The 16215-nt window shown below is 39.5% G+C and overlaps 1 protein-coding gene across 3 annotated transcripts; it reads left to right on the top strand.

The window, feature by feature from the left end:
• Positions 1-5985: 5985 nt before the first annotated feature.
• LOC122470592 (myosin regulatory light polypeptide 9) lies at positions 5986-15501 on the top strand. Of its 3 annotated transcripts, none has more exons than XM_043558394.1 (4): positions 5986-6120; positions 11375-11573; positions 12014-12175; positions 15011-15501. In XM_043558394.1, the coding sequence occupies exons 2-4, from the start codon at positions 11390-11392 to the stop codon at positions 15181-15183; spliced, it is 519 nt and encodes a 172-aa protein (XP_043414329.1). In that variant the 5' UTR covers positions 5986-6120; positions 11375-11389; the 3' UTR covers positions 15184-15501. The 3 variants fall into 3 exon arrangements, with proteins under 3 accessions (XP_043414329.1, XP_043414330.1, XP_043414328.1); XM_043558395.1 differs by lacking the exon at positions 5986-6120 and adding an exon at positions 8354-8471; XM_043558393.1 differs by lacking the exon at positions 5986-6120 and adding an exon at positions 10233-10360.
• The last annotated feature ends 714 nt before the right edge of the window (positions 15502-16215 follow it).

Here is a 16215-nt window from a genome sequence, read left to right as displayed (position 1 = left end):
TTAGTTAGTTTGGGGTAGGATAACTGCTCTACAAACCCCAAATTTTAGTGCCTTAACACAACTGAAGTTGATTTCTAAGAAATTTACATGGACTATCTCACCTGATGCACACAATGGATGACTAAAGTAGATGCTATCATTATGCCCTTGTCTAGATAAGAAAACCAAAGAATTATTTGAAGTAAGCCTAAGCCATAATTTTTGTTTTAGGTATTCATTTTATTTGGGAATATTTAAAAAAAACTGCCTCACAAGATTAATTCAGCAAATGTGATTTGGTCACTACATTCATTCATTAACAAGTTATTATTAATATCAACTATGTCAGGCTAAAAACAGTTTATGATCTTAGAAATATTTGCTTTTTCATCAGTGGAGGAGCAATTCTTTAATTAATTGCCGGGAACAGGTAAATTATTTTCTAGGTAATTCTTATTTCATCTTTTGGTTTGCCTTATTCATATTCTCTCTTCTCTCTTCTTGAATCTTTAGTGTTTTTTCTAAGCATTTATCTTTTTTTTCAAATGTATTTTTTTGTTGTTATTTATTTTTGAGAGAGAGTGCAAGTGGGGAAGGGGAAGAGAGACAGGGAGAGAGAGGATCCGAAGTAGGCTCCACATTGACAGCAGAGAGCCTGATGCAGGGCTTGAACCCACAAACTGAGAGATCACAACCTGAGCTGAAGTCTGATGCTTAACCGACTGAGCCACCCAGGCACCCCTCAAAAGTATTAGTGTGAAAGTAATAACTTCCCCCAAATATTCTTAATTCAATTCCAGATTATTTTTTATCTTGTATACCAATCCTGAATTTAAAAATAATTGTAATTTTAAAGCAATTATTTATGTAGAACTTTCTACACCCTTTTAATACATTTATTTGTAGTTTTGCAGCTTTAAAACTAATTTCCAAACAGATTAATTTAACCGCCTTAATTTTATTTAAAAGAAAGGAGCTCCTCCTACTGTTTTCCTGGATTAATGCTAATTTTTTACATCCTAGTTTACATAGAAAGAATTACAATTCCATTTATGTAGGCACAACCAGAATGTAAGCCACGTCTCTCACCATTCGAAAGTTTCTTATATGCAATACAAATTGTAAGTGATCACTAGGAAATTATTGACTTTGGCAGTAAATACCAAAGGTTAATTCAGCCACACTTTCTGTTGTTTGGGTAAGGAGTTTCCCTTCTTGAACCAAAGAAGAGAGCACAGAATTGTAAAACAAAATGTGGCTATGTGCATTTGAACAAATAACCAGTTACCAAATATTTACTGGCACCCATGGAAAATTGGGCACTATCTTAGGAGTTAGGGATACATGAGTAAGGAACACTGGTCCCTGTCCTCCCTTCTCTCCTGTCCCTAGGCAAGCAGAGACATGAGTTATAATCCTGGTTCTTTTATTACGTTTTGGGTAACACGGGCAAGTTATCAAAATATTTGAGACTTATTTCCTAATCTGTGAAGTGGACGTAATAATACCTACCTCACAGGGTTGTTGTAAGAACTAAATGATAAAAATGCTTAGGTAAGATACCTAGCACATAATAGGTACATATTAACAGGAGTTCCTTTCTTTCTCTCTAGATTTTTCTGGTCTCACAAAAAAAGCCTCACCTTGAGGCAACAGTGTCCTTTTAATAATTATAGTAACCCATAAGAATCAAATATTATATACTCTGAGCTCTTGAAACATTAATGGAAGGTTTTCTCAACTTTGGCACTACTGACGTTCTGGGCCGAATAATGCTCTGTTGTAGGGGGCTAGCCTGTGCACTGTGGAATGTTTAGCAGTAGTTCTGGCCTCTATGCCAGTAGTAGCTCCCTGGCAGTGAAAATAAAAAATGCCTTCAGGTATTCAAATATTCCCTTGGGGAAAAAAGTCACCTGTGGTTGAGAACCTCTGCATTAGTGAATCATAAACTCACACGTAGTAGGTCTTGAAGAGCATTTTTAAAAGTTAAATGGCATAAAACAGACACATGAAAAGATGCTCAATATCACTCATCATCAGGGAAACACAAATCAAAACCAAAATGAGATACCACCTCACACTGGTCAGAAGGGCTAAAATTAACAACTCAGGAAATAATAGATGTTGGCAAGGACATGGAGAAAGAGGAGCCCTTTTGCACTGTTGGTGGGAATGAAAAGTGGTGCAGCCACTCTGGAAAACAGTATGGAGGTTTCTCAAAAAATTAAAAATAGAACTACCTTACAACCCAGCAACTGCACTACTAGGAATTTATCCAGAGGATACCAAAAATGCTGATTCGAAGGGGCACATGCACCCCAATGTTTATAGCTGTGCTATCGACAATAGCCAAATTATGGAAAGAGCCCAAATATCCATCAACTGACAAATGGATTAAGAAGATGTGGCATGCACGGGCACCTGGGTGGCTCAGTCGGTTAAGCGACCAACTTCAGCTCAGGTCATGATCTCACAGTTTGTGGGTTTGAGCCCTGCATTGGGCTCTGTGCTAATAGCTCAGAGCCTGGAGCCTGCTTCAGATTCTGTGTCTCCCTCTCTCTCTGGCCCTCCCATGCTCAGGCTCTGTCTCTCAATAATAAATAAAAGTAAAAAAAAAAAAAAGTTTAAAAAAAAGATGTGGCATGCATATATATATATATATATATATATGCGCATACACACACACATACACCCACATACATACAATGGAATACTATTCAGTGATGAAAAACAATGAAATCCTGCCATTTGCAACAAAGTGGATAGAACTAGAGGGTATTATACTCAGCAAAATAAGTCAATCAGAGAAAGACAAATATACGATTTCACTCATGTGGAATCTGAAGAAACTCAACAGATGAACATAAGGGAAGGGAGGGAAAAATACAATAAAACAGAGGGGGAGGCAAATCATAAGAGACTCTTAAATACAGAGAACAAACTGAGGGTTGCTGGAGAGAGGCGAGGTGGGAAGGTGGGTTAAATGAGTAATAGGCATTAAGGAGTGCACTTTTCTGGATGAGCACTGGGTGTCACATGTAAGAGATGAATCACTGGGTTCTGCATTGTAAGTTAACTAACTGGAAAATAAATTAATAAAAAAAAAGTAAAGCTGTACAATAAAGAAGTCAGAATGGGAAAAAAGTTAAATGGCCCAATTTTGAAATAGAAATCTTAGAAAACATTGTATGTACTCAAGTATTATTTAGTGATATAAATTTCATACAGCAAGTTTTAATCAAAAGTTTGAAAGCCACTGTTCTATACTTAATAAGACCTTTCACATAAACTATCTCAGTTAATCAGGAAACTCTATCAAGTAGGCAGGAAGATGTTACCCCCATTTTACAACTCAGAAAATTGAGGCTGAGGTCAGCTGAGTGATTTGCCCTCAGCGTTACTCAGTAGGCTGAAGAGCAGATATGATGCAGAACCCAAGTCTCTAAAGTTAAGGTAAAAAGGAGATTGTTACCTGAGGGCAAAAATCTCTTATGGAGTCAGAAGAATAGAGACATTATAGAGTCAGAGGTCTTTGGCAGTGGGTCCAATCATTAAAACAAGTATCAATATATTAGATGCATGTAAAAATGTGAAAAACATTTTATCAAGGTTTTTATTTTTCCACAGTGGCTTGCTAACCTTTGTGTACCCAGAGTTACTTGTGGAATGAATAAAGGAATGAATGAACACTGACCACACAATTCCTATTCCTCTTCAATCACCCAGTTTCTCTGATCACCTTTAGACAATTAAGCGTGCTCCTCCATTTGCCTGGAACCTCTCCTCTCTTTTCCCACTGACCTGTTTTTTTTTAACTTTTAATTTTTATTTTTAGTTCCTTTTTTTTTTTTTAAATAAGCTCTATGCCCAATGTGGGGGCTTGACCTCACCACCCCAGATCGAGAGTCGCATGCTCTACAGACTTAGCCAGCCAGGTGCCCTTCCCCATTGACTTTTAGAATCAGCTCTTCAAAAGTCCTCTAGGGGCCACCTTCCACAAATCCCCACACAGGTTTATTTCTTCCCATGTTCCTTCTATGGGCCTTATGCAATTGTACTGTAACGATCTGTTTTACAAACTGTTCCCTGACACTCCTTGTGCCTTTGCAATCCTTTCTACTCCCTCTCTGCCAATCCCAGAGATAGCAGCTTTATTCTATTTCAAACAGCATAAACCACAACACCCACCACAACACTTGGAAATACAGGGGCTGTGTAATACCTGTTGACTGATTGAGAGGAAAGAAACAAGGCAAACAAGGCAATTATCTGACACTTAGAAAAGCAAAAGAATGCTGCTGCTTCCTTCCGAGCTGAGAAGACTAAACTATTTCATTGTGGGTTAAAGTTTTCTTTCTGAAGACAAGGACAGTAGTTGGAAGCCTCCAGGTCTCCGTGGTGGCAGGTCACCACTCAGTGGAGGTGCGAGCGCACTGCAGGGTGCTCACACTGCTGCCCAAGTCAGACTCCAAAACCAAACTGCGGTACCCCTACCTCTAAGCCATCTGGACTTGGCCTGTCGCTGCCTAGGTCTTCGGCCCTAAGCTGTCTAGCTCTGTATCCCCAAGTGTTAAGAGTTCCTTAGGACCCCAGTTATACAGATGGCTTCACAGGACTTGCTCTAAAACGATTCTGAATCATTAGGTTGGAGATAAGGCACCCAGTATTTTGAATTTTTACCAGCACCTCCGTGATTCTTAACATCAAGGCCATTTAGGAAACTAATCATCTTTGTGTCACTCCCACTATAGAATTAGGGCAGTTATTTATTTTTCAGTGATTTTTACCTCAATGTTAACCTTGGAATATGCTATTGGTTAGTAGATAAAATGCTCCTGAGGTCCTCGAAGTTGCAGTGTGTTAATATTCAGAATACATAATAATGCAACTTTTAGCTTCCTTTTAGCAGGGTGATTCAAGTGAGAGGTCAAAACCACAGCCACCCCCAACGTCAGAACTGTTCTGGCCACGTGAGCCAAACTAGGCCCTGAACCTCAGGGCTGGGATGACGATCCTGAGTAATATCGGTCCAACTCACTCCTTTTGTAGTTGAGCTCAGAGAGCTGAGGTGACCGTGAGCACCACAGTCTTCTCTTCCTCACCAGACTCTGGATGGAAAAGGACAGAGGACAGAACTGGGGCGGGCTTTCCTGTAACAAGATGCATTGTTAGAAGCTGTCCAAGAAAAGGAGAGCTGAGAAAACATAGGCCGCACTTTTTAATCCCTATTTTCGCCAAGCCGCAAGTCCGCTTCACAGTGAGAGATTGGGGCAAGATTTAGTTAGCTCTTGCTGGTCGCCTGTCTTCCCTCCTAGTCAGGTCCCGACTTCCCTTGTTAACCGGGGCTCTGGTGGGAAAAACAGCAAACGGTTTTGAAGAGGGAGGAAGTCTTCATCATCCGTGACCTCATGACATCCGCCTGGGCCAAAAAAAAAGTAGTGGCCGCTTGGCTGAGGGCCCTAGGGACTTAGGAAAGTTTGCTCCAATGTATAAGGGGTGGGACCCTTCGAAACAGCACAGTACACAGAGATAGAACCTCCTACCCGTAGACCTCACAGAGACCCACGCCCTCAGTGAGTCGCGCGCGCAGGCGCCCGACCGTCCGGCGGCCGGGGTCTAGCCCTCTGGGAAGCGCGGGCGCGGGTCACGTGGGCCGCGCAGCCCTCTGCGCTATTTCCCTACAAGGACTTGGGCTTGCCAGGCCCCGCCCCTGGACGTGCCCAGGAATGTGCAGGGAGGCAAACCCACAGGGCAGGCTCACCCATTTACCAACAGGAAAGGGGGGGGAAAGCCTACATTGTAAGAGGAGGTACAAAAATATGGAAACTCAGTAGAACAATTACACGAACGAACCATTACACATTCTTCTATGTTCTAAGTCGCCCGCTTTATGCTCCTTCCTGTGCACTCGTTCAAAATTGCGCCCTCCTAGGACACTGGCAACTCCCCCCACCCGTCGTCTTTCTATTAAGTCAGGCCCACTCTGTCGGCCGACAATGGTGACTAGGCTTCCTTCCGGTTTGCTAAGCGGAGGCCGGAAGTGTTGGTTTTAGGGGGCTCTGGGAGTAGAAGAGTGCTGATAGCGGCAGCGAGGGCAGCGAAGGGGTTACCGAAGTGCTGGGATTCTTGCGGCTGTGCAGGGTGAGTGGTGCCCGCGATAAGGTGCGCGAGGCCCATCGCGGGGGCCCATCTCGACGGGGCGGCTGGGACGGCAGTAGCGGGCCACTGGAGCAGGGAGTGCACCTGGGCAGGTGTACTGGCGGGTTCCTTGTTTCGAGCCCAAGGGCTAGCTCTAGGATCGAAGGCCACGCCCGGAAGTAGCCGAGGCGCGGACTTTGTCCCTTTGCCCAAAGTCGGAGCTAGAGGAGTGTGGTTTAGCTCGCTGGCGCCGCGATCTTGGGCGACAGCCGGGCCTGCGAAACCCGAACCCCGCGGCGCTGACTCCTGGACTATGTTTAGTTTCTAACGTAAACTTGCCGGATTCAAGAGAGTTTGCGCAAAAACCGAAGCCCAGTGTCCGCCGTGCTGCAGCTGTTGTTGCAGCTGTGTGGCTACGTTTAGTAGGAATAACCAACTCAAATTAGCAGCTTCCTCAGCTCAGCATCCACTTCTGTAATTAGAACTTTTTTTTAAAGTGATAATTTACAAAGAGGGGTTGAGGGTGTAGTCTGCCGTTTGAGAAAACTCCTAAATTCAATACCATGTTCCTTTTGGGTGGAGACCTCGGGTTATTGTCAGTTTGCCAGAGTGTTTCCTTTTAAAGTAGTTGAGCTGGTATATGAAAGTAAATATCAGTTCTTAAAGCAGAACTTTGGAACAAATATGCGTTCAGTTGAGATTTTAACTTAAGTGGAAAATGTTTTCTATCTGAAGGTGAAGAAAGTGAATGTTTTTTAAAACTACTTGTTTCATGTTCTGGAAGGCTTTTGATAAAACTTAACAAGAAAAGCTTTCCGTTTTCAAGAGTGAGCATTTACTGGCATGTGAACCTTGACAACTAATTGCCTTTGTCAAGTGCTAAGAACTTTTTGGGTGTGGCTATAAGAGATCTAATCCTATCTTCAACCGGAAGTTTGCATAGGAGTTGAAAGCTCCCTTCATTTGGAACAGAAGCACTAACCTGAAAATATATTTTTAAAAAAAATGGGGATGGCACCAAAAAAATCGCATAAACTTCGCTTCAGGGGGAAGTACGTTGATAAATGAGGTAGGAAATTTGGTCTGGATTTGGAAAAAAGATACTACATGCTACCACATTAGGAAGTGTTTTCAAAGATGGGAGTTTTTCTTTAAAGAATGTATCATACTTCCTAGGATACTATCAGTTGTAGTATCAGTTTTGTAGAAGAAACATCTCTAGATTATTTTATATCTATTACCACTTTATAAATGCTAGACTCTAGAATTCTAACTAGAGTAACAAAGTATAATATTAGTATGGATTAATATTATTTTATAAATGAAACCATAGTATATCTTGAGATGCTGAAAAATCTTCTGGTTGTCCTTGGTGTGTGGAAGAAGACTTTGAGGACCTTTACTTCTACCACTTAATCTAGTCTAATATTTTCCTTACATGATTTGTATCCCTTCTTTTGTCATAACCCTGAATTGAGTTTCTTCCTATTTGATCATGCTAAAACACCCCCAAATTCATTGCTAGCAACACTTACGTCCCCTGATTTAAAACAAGGTTATACTCCTTTAGATCTGTAAACTGAATATTCTTGACCACCATTGACTATGTTTCATTCACTTTCTTGTGCATCTGAAATCCTTTCATTTTTCATAGAGGCCTGCTCTGCAAGTTTCCCTGCTTTAAAGTTTAATACAACAAATATGCCTTCACATGAAAGAGCTTTCATTAAATGCTTCAGAAATAAACTCCAGATTCTAACTTTGAATGAGTGAGAATCCTATAACTTGAAAATCTCAGATGCTTACATCTTCCATCCTAAATAAAGAATATTTACATTGATGCATGAAATGTTTTCAGTGTTTTTTACCCTAGCTTCCTAAATTTCTATGAGTTGTGCATTTGTTTGTTACATAAAAAGAGCTACAGTCTCGCTTGTTTGGGGAAAGTCAAAATGGATAACAAACTAGAATCATAGCAAGGAGGACAGTGACAATACCATAAGTGATCTGCTCTTTGTGATCATAGCACTGTTCCTGATATGGCTCCCTCTTCATCAGTGTTTATTCCACCCATACTTTTAGTTTGGTAGGAAAAACTTAACCACGCTTTCCTTATTGTAAAGATTTTATTTTCTTTTTCTAAGTAATCTCCACAGCGAACGTGGGGCTTGAACTCACAACCCCAAGATCAAGAGTTGCACAGTCCATCGACTGAGCCAACCAGGTGCCCCTACATTTTCTGTATTTTAGAACAACTTACTGTGAGGCTGAACTCCCTATTGCTGAAAGGCTACCAGTTTCTGGTGGGAGATAAACTCATAGACAAGAGCACAACCTCCTTGAAAAAGGCCCAGGTAGTAATTTGTCTTAACATTATACTACCAGCTTTTGATAGAAGTAACTATCTTAATTTTTTAGAATTAAAACTAACATCTGAATCTCTTAATTCTAAGGGTGTCTCTTAGCTTCTAAATGGTACAAGATTTTTCAGGGTCTTCCCCCACCATCTCGATCTTTTAGAAACAAAGATCTTCCTCAACTCACAGTATTTAATAATCATGTATCACCTTTGAGTTATTTTTCATTATTGTCACACATTGTTTTAACTTGAGAGTTCTTCAGGAATGAAAACTATGCGTCATTTCATAAATTTAACCAATCAGTTCATTTCCTTTTTTTTTTTTTTTAAATGTATATTTATTTTTGAGAGCAAGAGCGCGAGCTGGGTAGGGGCAGTGAGAGGGGGGAACAGAGGATCCAAAGTGCGCCTTGCACTGACAACAGCCACCCCAATGTGGGTCTCAAACTCACAAATTGTGAGATCATGACCTGAGCCAAAATTGGACGCTCAACTGACTGAGCCATCCATGCACCCCTCATTTCATTTCTTTATAGTTGCTTCCCCAACTATATTTTAACCTTTTTAAGATAGGACAAATGCCTTACGTTTAATTCTTAAGTAGTTTTCAACACTAGTGACATTTGATGCACTTTGGTATAATTCATCAATCATATTAAAGATTGATGATTAAGTATTGATTGAGCTAAAGTTCTGTGAAAGACCACTGTCAGTGCTGACCAAAGGGAGAAAAAAAAAAACCTTTATAACTTTTACAAACCGTTTTTACAATGAATACAAATTTAAAGAATGCATGATTAAAAGAAACAATAATGGGAAATGCTTTAAAATTCATATATATATATATATTTATGTAAAGGTACCTAGAGGACTCCCATCAAATTTAGTATTCTGAGTTTTTATAGATTAAAAAATGTGTCAACCATTTGACCTAGAATTCTCATCAGTTTCTTTGTTCTTAAAATAACTGACATTCCTGCCTCATGAAGGGAAGACAATGTTGTCAAACAAAACCGATGATTTTTAAAGACATGCTTTGATTTGCAAAGACACAGCAAAGAGAGGTGGACTGGTAAATATGTGTCACTCATTACGTCTGGATCACTAACCCCAAGTTCTTGAGTACAGTTAAAAGATGGTGGAATAATATACACTGTAACTTTCTAGTTTTTAAAAGTACATTTAGAATAGAGGGAAAAATTAAATAATGGTATTTGCTGCCCCAAAAGGTGTTTTTACAGAATGAAAATAGGCATTCATGGTGCTGATAAATTTTGAAGGGCAGCCACAATTGTGATTAAAGGAAACACAAATTGTGATTAAAGGAAACTTGGAAATTAGGGAGGAGTGTGTATCGTAACTTCTGGGTCGCGTAGGGTATATCTTACCAACAGCACATTCCAGTGTATCACTGGGTGCTATATTGGATGGACTGGAATTTGTGACTCTCCTTTGTGGAATTTCCTACTAAAATCTGAGAACAGATTTAGCTTTTTAAAAAAATCTGAGGCAGAGCTTTTCTGATTATTTCTATAATTGAATTTAGTCTGGGTGATGTGGTATAATCGGGAAGAATGTAGGAAACAACTTTTTAAGCTCATAGGAAGCATTGTGTTCTAAGGTCACTTTGCGGGGAGATCTAGGTAGTGCTTCATTCTTTGCAGGCCACAGATTTATTTTTAGAGCAAGGGCATAGTGTTTTGCTACATCATAGCTAAATGTTGTTTTCAGAACGTAAGCTTTAAAATTGTTATCCTGGTCAGAGAGTGAAATCAGTAGTGCCTATTTTAGTCCTGCTTGGAAGAATATAACTCAATACAGTGACCTAGTCTCCCTGGTTAGAGGTTTTGCCGACTACCATCGCCACCACAGCTCTGAAGGATGGTACGGTAACATTTTGTTATCTGAGGACTGTGGGCTTTTTAACATCAAACAAATTTTTATAGTCTTTTAAAGATTGAGTGCTGAAAAGAAAATTGCCTTTCCATTTCAGTTGTTATTAGGCATTTTTATTTTTAACTTGAATTTTACAGGGATAAATTTAGATTATTAGAGAGTAAAGGTAGTTTCCTTAGCTCTTAACATGTTTTCTAAAACTTAAAACAAATAAATAGCTTTAAAAACTGTTGCGCTATGGCTTTTGTCTAGAGAATTTAGTCACACCTTAAGGGACTTAGCTTGCTTTGTGCAAGAAATTGGTTTTGACAGAGTGGACATATCTGTAAAACTTATAAGTGAATTCATAGTTTTTTTAGACTTTCCAGTTAGCTTTTCAACAAATCTCTTTCATGAGCTACTTTGATTCCAGAAGTGAGGGTGCAAGAAAATTGTTAGTTGCGAGTGGAAGAATGCTATTTGACAATGGAGATTAAGAGATGAAGACCTATTCCATCAATTAGTCTTCCTTCCTACTTTCTGTCTACCTTAGAATGGGACGGCTAGTTTAGGCTAGGGCTGTGGGAAAGACTTGTTGAAGATGAATTAGTATTCCCCAGTACTGCCACAGCACTGAAGTATAAAACCAGTACTGTTTCCCCAAGTGTAAAACCAGTACTTACCTGGCTATGCTGCAGCACAGGGGACATGCAATCTTGTTGATATGCTCTGAGCTTTGAATTATGTGAGTTACAGTTTGGAATTTGAAGTTGGTGATGGACTGTTCATTAGATGTTATGACTACTAAGGGTGAGTGAACTCAAAGTTGAGTCTGGTTTTTCTCTTTGTAATTTGGTTCTGTGAGTAAGAGTATTGATTAGTTGAGACAGATGTTTGCTAAGTGATACTGCCCTGCTGAGTAGTTTTTAGGCACATCTCTAAGTAGCTCAGACACGTCAGGAAGTTTGATGCAACTTAGTTTTTATTAATCTTTGTGTTTTGTATATTTCCCTTCCTAATTAGGATTTAACCACCACCATGTCGAGCAAAAGGGCAAAGACCAAGACCACCAAGAAGCGCCCGCAGCGCGCAACATCCAATGTGTTTGCCATGTTTGACCAGTCACAGATTCAGGAATTCAAAGAGGCCTTCAACATGATTGATCAGAACAGAGATGGTTTCATTGACAAGGAAGATTTGCATGATATGCTTGCCTCCCTGGGTAATGATCAACTTTAATATTATAAAGAGAATTTCTGTAATGCCTGTGAAGCCAGTCTAATGATGCTGTAGTTTACTAAGATTCAGAGTCTGGAACAGTGTTTCCCAAAGTGTGGCCCTTGGACCACCTGCAAGTTTCTGGACAGGCCTCAGGATTGGGCTGGGGGCCAGCTGTGTTTGTGTGTGTGTGTGTTGCAAACACTGATAACTGATTATGAGAGCAATGTTATTCCTCCTGTCATCCCAATAGAATAGCATACTATCTCTAGACTCTTAATACAGGCCTTATTCACCGAGAAGAATTTTTCCCAAATAGTTTTGCTATTATGAATACACAGCAAACTACATAAATGATAATCTTTCTTGTCAAAAAGGTTACTGTGATGATTACTTGATGCATTTTGTGATGTAAGTAAAATTATGACCCTCTTTTTTATTCAGGGAAAAATCCAACTGATGAGTATCTGGATGCCATGATGAATGAGGCTCCAGGGCCCATAAATTTCACCATGTTTCTCACGATGTTCGGTGAGAAGTTAAATGGCACAGATCCAGAAGATGTCATCAGAAATGCTTTTGCTTGCTTTGATGAAGAAGCAACTGGTAAGTCTGAGGTAACCTTTAATTACTAAGTGATTTAATTTTTAGTTGTGGTAACTAAAACATATAATAACTTGAAATATGATGACATAATACCCTCAGGTTTATTCCATACCTGTTTTTGGACAGGCTTTTCCTATGGCATGTTAATCACTCGTTTTACTGCCTTTGCCCTTAAATATTTAATTTACAATTTAATAGGTGTATTTGGAACTTCTCTAGGAAACTTACATTGGTCTTTTACTAGGATAACTCCATAATGGTTAGGCTGTCAGTAATTGTGTTGAATGAATAACTTTTACCAGGGCAATCTTGGATAAAGTTTAAATTGCTGTAGACCTTGATACCAGTACTGTCCCACATTTGTTTATCAGGTACCTCTCAGCTCTGAGATTGTTTAAATCTGGTGTCTAATCTTTTGCTCTAGAATCAGACTCCCTGGTTTTATATACCTATTCTGTGCGATAGCTATGTGATTTCGGGCAAGTTACTTAACTTTTTCTAAGCCTCCGTTTTCTTACCTATAAAATGGACACTAATATTACCTACCTCATAGTGTTGTTGTGATTATTAAATGAGGAAATGAGATAATTTATACAAAGTGCTTAGTATACTGCTGGCATAGACTTAACTTTCAAAAAACCTCAAAATTAACAATATAAATGCTTGATCCTCCAGCGCAATTGCATATAAAGGAAACATAAGGGCTTAACTCACATGGCAAGTTTTTGAGAAGGAAGGCACACCCTTTATTTACGTATTACTTGGACTGTTTTAAATAGTCCAAGCATAGTCTGCTGTTGGAAGCATAGTTTCCGCACAATATGGCCCCATTAGGCCTCCTCAGGTATACCATCTTCCTGTATCATCTTCCTAACCTCCTTCCAAGCTCTTCTATGCCTTGTTGTCCTAACTTACCTCTACCATTGCTCCCTCTGTATCTTCCTTACCATATCACCTGCTCCCTCTTAAAACTGAAATTCTTGTGTTTTTTTTTTATGTTTATTTTTGAAGGAAAGAGAGACAGAATATGAGTAGGGAAGGGGCAGAGAGAGAGACACACAAAACCCAAAGCAGGCTCCAGGCTCTGAGCTGTCAGCACAAAGCCCAAACTCACCAGCCGTGTGAGATATCATGACCTGAGCCGTAGTCAGACGCCTAACCTACTAAGCCACCCAGGTGCCCTTTAAAACTGGAATTCTTAACAGTTATACCTGGAAGGGAAAGACAGAGGAAACTTAACTTTTTTTCTCCTAAAGTCACTTTTGTATTGCTTGAGCTTTTTACTGTGAGCAGTTGCTACTTTTTTTAACGGAAGGGAATACAGCCATAAAAGAGTTAAAAATCCTATCCAAGGGCACCTGGGTTGCTCAGTCAGTTAGGCATCTGACTTCAGCTCAGGTCATGATCTCGCCATTCCTCAGTTCAAGCCCCGGGCTCTGTGCTGACAGCTTAGAGCCTGGAGCCAGCTTCAGATTCTGTCTCTCTCTAATTCTCTGCGCCTCCCTGCTCATGCTCTGTCTCAGAATATCTTATCCATTCTTCAAACTTATCTCAATGGTCACATTCTTTATAGAGCCTTAGCTGTGTTTTTATGTAATATTTTTTCCTGGTTCCAGGAAAACTTAAAGCCTATCCTTTCATTCCACATCTAAAGTATATTCTTGTCTCTCTCCTGGCCTTCTGTTTTAGTTGTGTACTTATTCCCAGTCGTCACAAAATCTCTCCCCACACCCAGAGCCATGGCTCTGTCTTCAACAGCATTATATTCCCATCTTTGTAACCCCTTCTAACACCTACCACAGCTCCTTGCACATCGTTGATGATAGGTTTATATGATAGTTGAATGACTTGGCTGGGGATGAGGATTTATTTCTACAAGCTGAGAGACTAACATTTAAAGAGCTTTTTTAAATGTAGAATTTAATTAGCAAAAACCCCATAAGTCTAGAGTTGCTCTTGTGAACTGACCTTATAATTTAAACTCATAGGAAATGTATCATCAGTGTTTTAGCTTAATTTCACAAAAAAGAAAATTCAGATTTTTCTTTTTACTTTATGAATTTCAGAATCTCTTGGTCATTTATCAATTTTGCTTTAGTATTAGTGGCTCTCAATCATGATGTGAATTATTTGGGGAACCTTTTAAAAATATCAATGCCATGGGGTGCCCTGACTGGCTTAGTTGGGAAAGCATGCCATTCTTTATCTCAGGGTTGTGAATTTGGGCCCATGTTGGGTATAGAGATTACTTAAAAATAAAATCTTAAAAAAAACAAAAAAACTGGACCTCAGGACTTCAGTATTCTTGCCACTGAAGCACTTTATTGATATTTATGATATGGTATTAATTTTAGTGTTATTTGCTTACAGAATAAGTGTGGCCAGGGGTGCCTCGCTGGCTCCTTTGGTAGAGCATGTGACTCTCAATCTCTTGAGGTCATGTATTCAAGCCCCACATTGGCTATAGAGCTTACTTAAACCAAAAACAAAAACCAAACTAAGTGTGACCATTCACGCTACTTTAAGGAACCATGAGGCTTAGATTCCTTAATCATACTTTACTGCTTTTGTTTAGGTGTAGGTTTAGGCCCTATTATGAAGACTTGGGCAGGGAAGATGATAGAGCAGAACAGGATGATAGACCTAGGCAGCTGGGCATTGTCTAGACAACCGTCTGCTGAGGCTGGCTTAAGCATGTGGAGATCCCATATTTCATATATTTGCAAGTTTATAGTTCTTAACATAAAGAACTATATGCTTGGTCAAGTGTAAATGTTCCTTGTAATCAATCCCCAGAGGAGTACGTATTTTGATCCCCAGTTCTTTATTCTTTAGGCACCATCCAGGAAGACTACCTGAGAGAGCTGCTGACAACAATGGGAGACCGGTTTACGGATGAAGAGGTGGATGAGCTGTACAGAGAAGCGCCTATTGACAAAAAGGGGAATTTCAATTACATCGAGTTCACGCGCATCCTTAAACATGGAGCAAAAGACAAAGATGATTGAAAGAACTTCAGATTCCAGCCAAACGTTCCTTGTTGCCACTTTGGGTATTTCTGAGACGTTCTCTTAGAGTCTGTTGCATGCCCTTAGCTTTGCAGCTTTTGCCTTTCTTGTATTTATTCTCAGCCATTTTGGGCACATGCATCTCTGTATTCAGACTGGAAATGGGACTTTTTATGATTTTCAGATAGAAAATAGGGCAATTTAACTTACCAGCCCCTCCCCCTCAATAACTGCAGTCTACACAGATTCAGTATATTTTTTCAGAGAAAGTTATTCACTCAATTTTTTCTGAACCATTATTAAACTTTATGATAAAAACTTGCTTGTTTAAAACTTCTTATTTACCAAAATCGGCTTTTGTTACTTGCTTCTTCCAAAGAAAAGTAGATGAGGCAAAGCCTACAAAAAGATATGGTTGTTAGACCTCTCCCTTACTCCATCCAGTTTCTCTAACAATCCTATCTCTAATATTTATTCCTCCCCCTCCCAAAGAAATCCAGTTTAAACTGCCTTAATTGGGTTTCTTGCACTTTGTCTTTCAGTTTTAAAAATAATTTTCTATAGACTTGCAGAGACATGCTAGCTTTGGTAGCTTTAAATCTTTAAGTTTTACATAAATGTCAACGTCCCTCTTTATCTGTTCTAAGCTTTTGTGTATTGCATCACGTGATTTAAAATTAGACCAGGCCACTGAGCCTAATTTTAATTTGTCCTAATTTTTAAAACTATTTTAGCGCCAAAGGTTTTATGGAATACTTCTTACCAAAAAGATTTTTTTTGTATTGAATTTCAAAATGTTGGAAATACAATCCAGTATTTTTTATTGTATGTAGTTTCTCTTTAATACAACAGTCCCTATTGAAATACCATGTTTGTTTATGGAGAGATTCACCATGAGTCCATGTATGAATTTTGGACATTCCTGACCTCCCCACAGTCAAAACAGCTGAAGCTACATGCCTGGGAAAGTGAGATCATTATTTCAATCCTAAAAATAACTTCTGCTATCTGCAAAATGCAGGACTGTTTTCA

Source organism: Prionailurus bengalensis, chromosome D3, assembly GCF_016509475.1.
Source record: "Prionailurus bengalensis isolate Pbe53 chromosome D3, Fcat_Pben_1.1_paternal_pri, whole genome shotgun sequence".
Classification (NCBI taxonomy): domain Eukaryota; kingdom Metazoa; phylum Chordata; class Mammalia; order Carnivora; family Felidae; genus Prionailurus; species Prionailurus bengalensis.
The sequence above is the reverse complement of the archived record's forward strand: the minus strand, read 5'-3'. Positions and strand labels throughout refer to the sequence as shown.

Bases quoted from the DNA above. Each gene is read 5' to 3' on its own strand.
- LOC122470592 (XM_043558393.1), top strand. The intron at 11,574-12,013 runs GTAATGATCAAC...TTTTTTATTCAG, and splicing joins TGATATGCTTGCCTCCCTGG to GGAAAAATCCAACTGATGAG. The intron at 12,176-15,010 runs GTAAGTCTGAGG...TTTATTCTTTAG, and splicing joins CTTTGATGAAGAAGCAACTG to GCACCATCCAGGAAGACTAC.